The 1,156-nt window shown below is 49.9% G+C and overlaps 1 protein-coding gene across 1 annotated transcript; it reads right to left on the reverse strand.

Annotated features, from left to right (window-relative positions):
* Window positions 1-111: 111 nt before the first annotated feature.
* Tsp_14670 (Pao retrotransposon peptidase superfamily) lies at window positions 112-930 on the reverse strand (the record flags this gene model as incomplete). Its single annotated transcript, XM_003370028.1, has 1 exon — window positions 112-930. A coding segment is annotated over exon 1 (819 nt), but the record flags the coding sequence as incomplete, so codon positions are not given.
* Window positions 931-1,156: the final 226 nt, after the last annotated feature.

The raw sequence follows: 1,156 nt of genomic DNA on the forward strand, positions 1-1,156 counted from the left end.
TCTCGAGATATTTCTTTAATCTAGCGCACAGTAATGCTGCCATCAGCTCCAGCTAGGGAGACTGATTTGTTTTATCGGTGCCACTCGGGATTTTGCCATCACGAGGCTCACCAACTTATGGTGGTTTGTCGATTCCACCATGATGTATGCGCAAGCTGCATACGCTACTTGTGATGCATCACCGAAAATGTGGAGTTCTACTCTGCGCACCTGTTGCACCGGGTATGGGATCCATGCTCTGGGAATCCTTATTTTGGGCAGCATCTCGAGTTGTTCCATCCAGTCGCGCCAACGTCGTTCCACCCCTGGTGATAATGGTGTGTCCCAGTCTATCCCTGCTGTCCACAGAGATTGGAGCAACACCTTTATCTGGCCGGTAAACGGCGCCATATAACCAAGCGGGTCGTATATTCGAGCTGCGAGGCTCAACATTTGCCTTTTAGTATGATGGGATCGGGAAGTTGAGTTGGCAGGTGGTTGGAAGGTGAGGATGTCCTCATCCTTCCCCCAGTAGATCCCAAGTGTTTTTCCGAGTTCCCTTTCACCGTGTTCTGACACTTCTTCTCTTGGAAGTGTATCCAGTAAGGCTGCTTGATTGCAGGTCCATTTCTTGAGGTGGAAGCCACCTTTCCTGAGGAACACCGGTACTCTGTGGATCAAGTCTCTCACCTCAGCCTCACCATCGCAGCTCACGACTAGGTCGTCCACGTACATGTTTGACAGTGCCAGTTTGACCGTTTGGTTATTTTCACCAAGGTTGAGCTCCGCATGAGCTTTGAGGACGTTGAGCGCAAGGTAAGGGGAACATGCTAACCCGAAACACACGCGGGTAAGTCGATACCGTCGCGGTGGTGTATCCGTCTTACAATCACGCCAGAGAAAGCGGCACGCATCTCTGTCATCTATTCGCAGCCTGACTTGCAAATACATTTTCTCTATATCCGCTTGGACCGCGATCCTGTACTGCCTGAAGCGCAGCTGTATCCCTACCACTGAGGGCCTTTTTTATGATGTTAGGTCGAACGTTATGCGGTACAATAAATTAGAAACATCCACACCCACATATACTGATAGTTATCTGCTGACATCCGTATTTTTGTACACGGCATGATGTGGGGAGATACCAAGTTTACCCTGGTGCCCCCTTTGGGTAGTC

This window comes from Trichinella spiralis (genome assembly GCF_000181795.1).
Source record: "Trichinella spiralis strain ISS 195 chromosome Unknown Scfld1318, whole genome shotgun sequence".
Taxonomy (NCBI): Eukaryota; Metazoa; Nematoda; class Enoplea; order Trichinellida; family Trichinellidae; genus Trichinella; species Trichinella spiralis.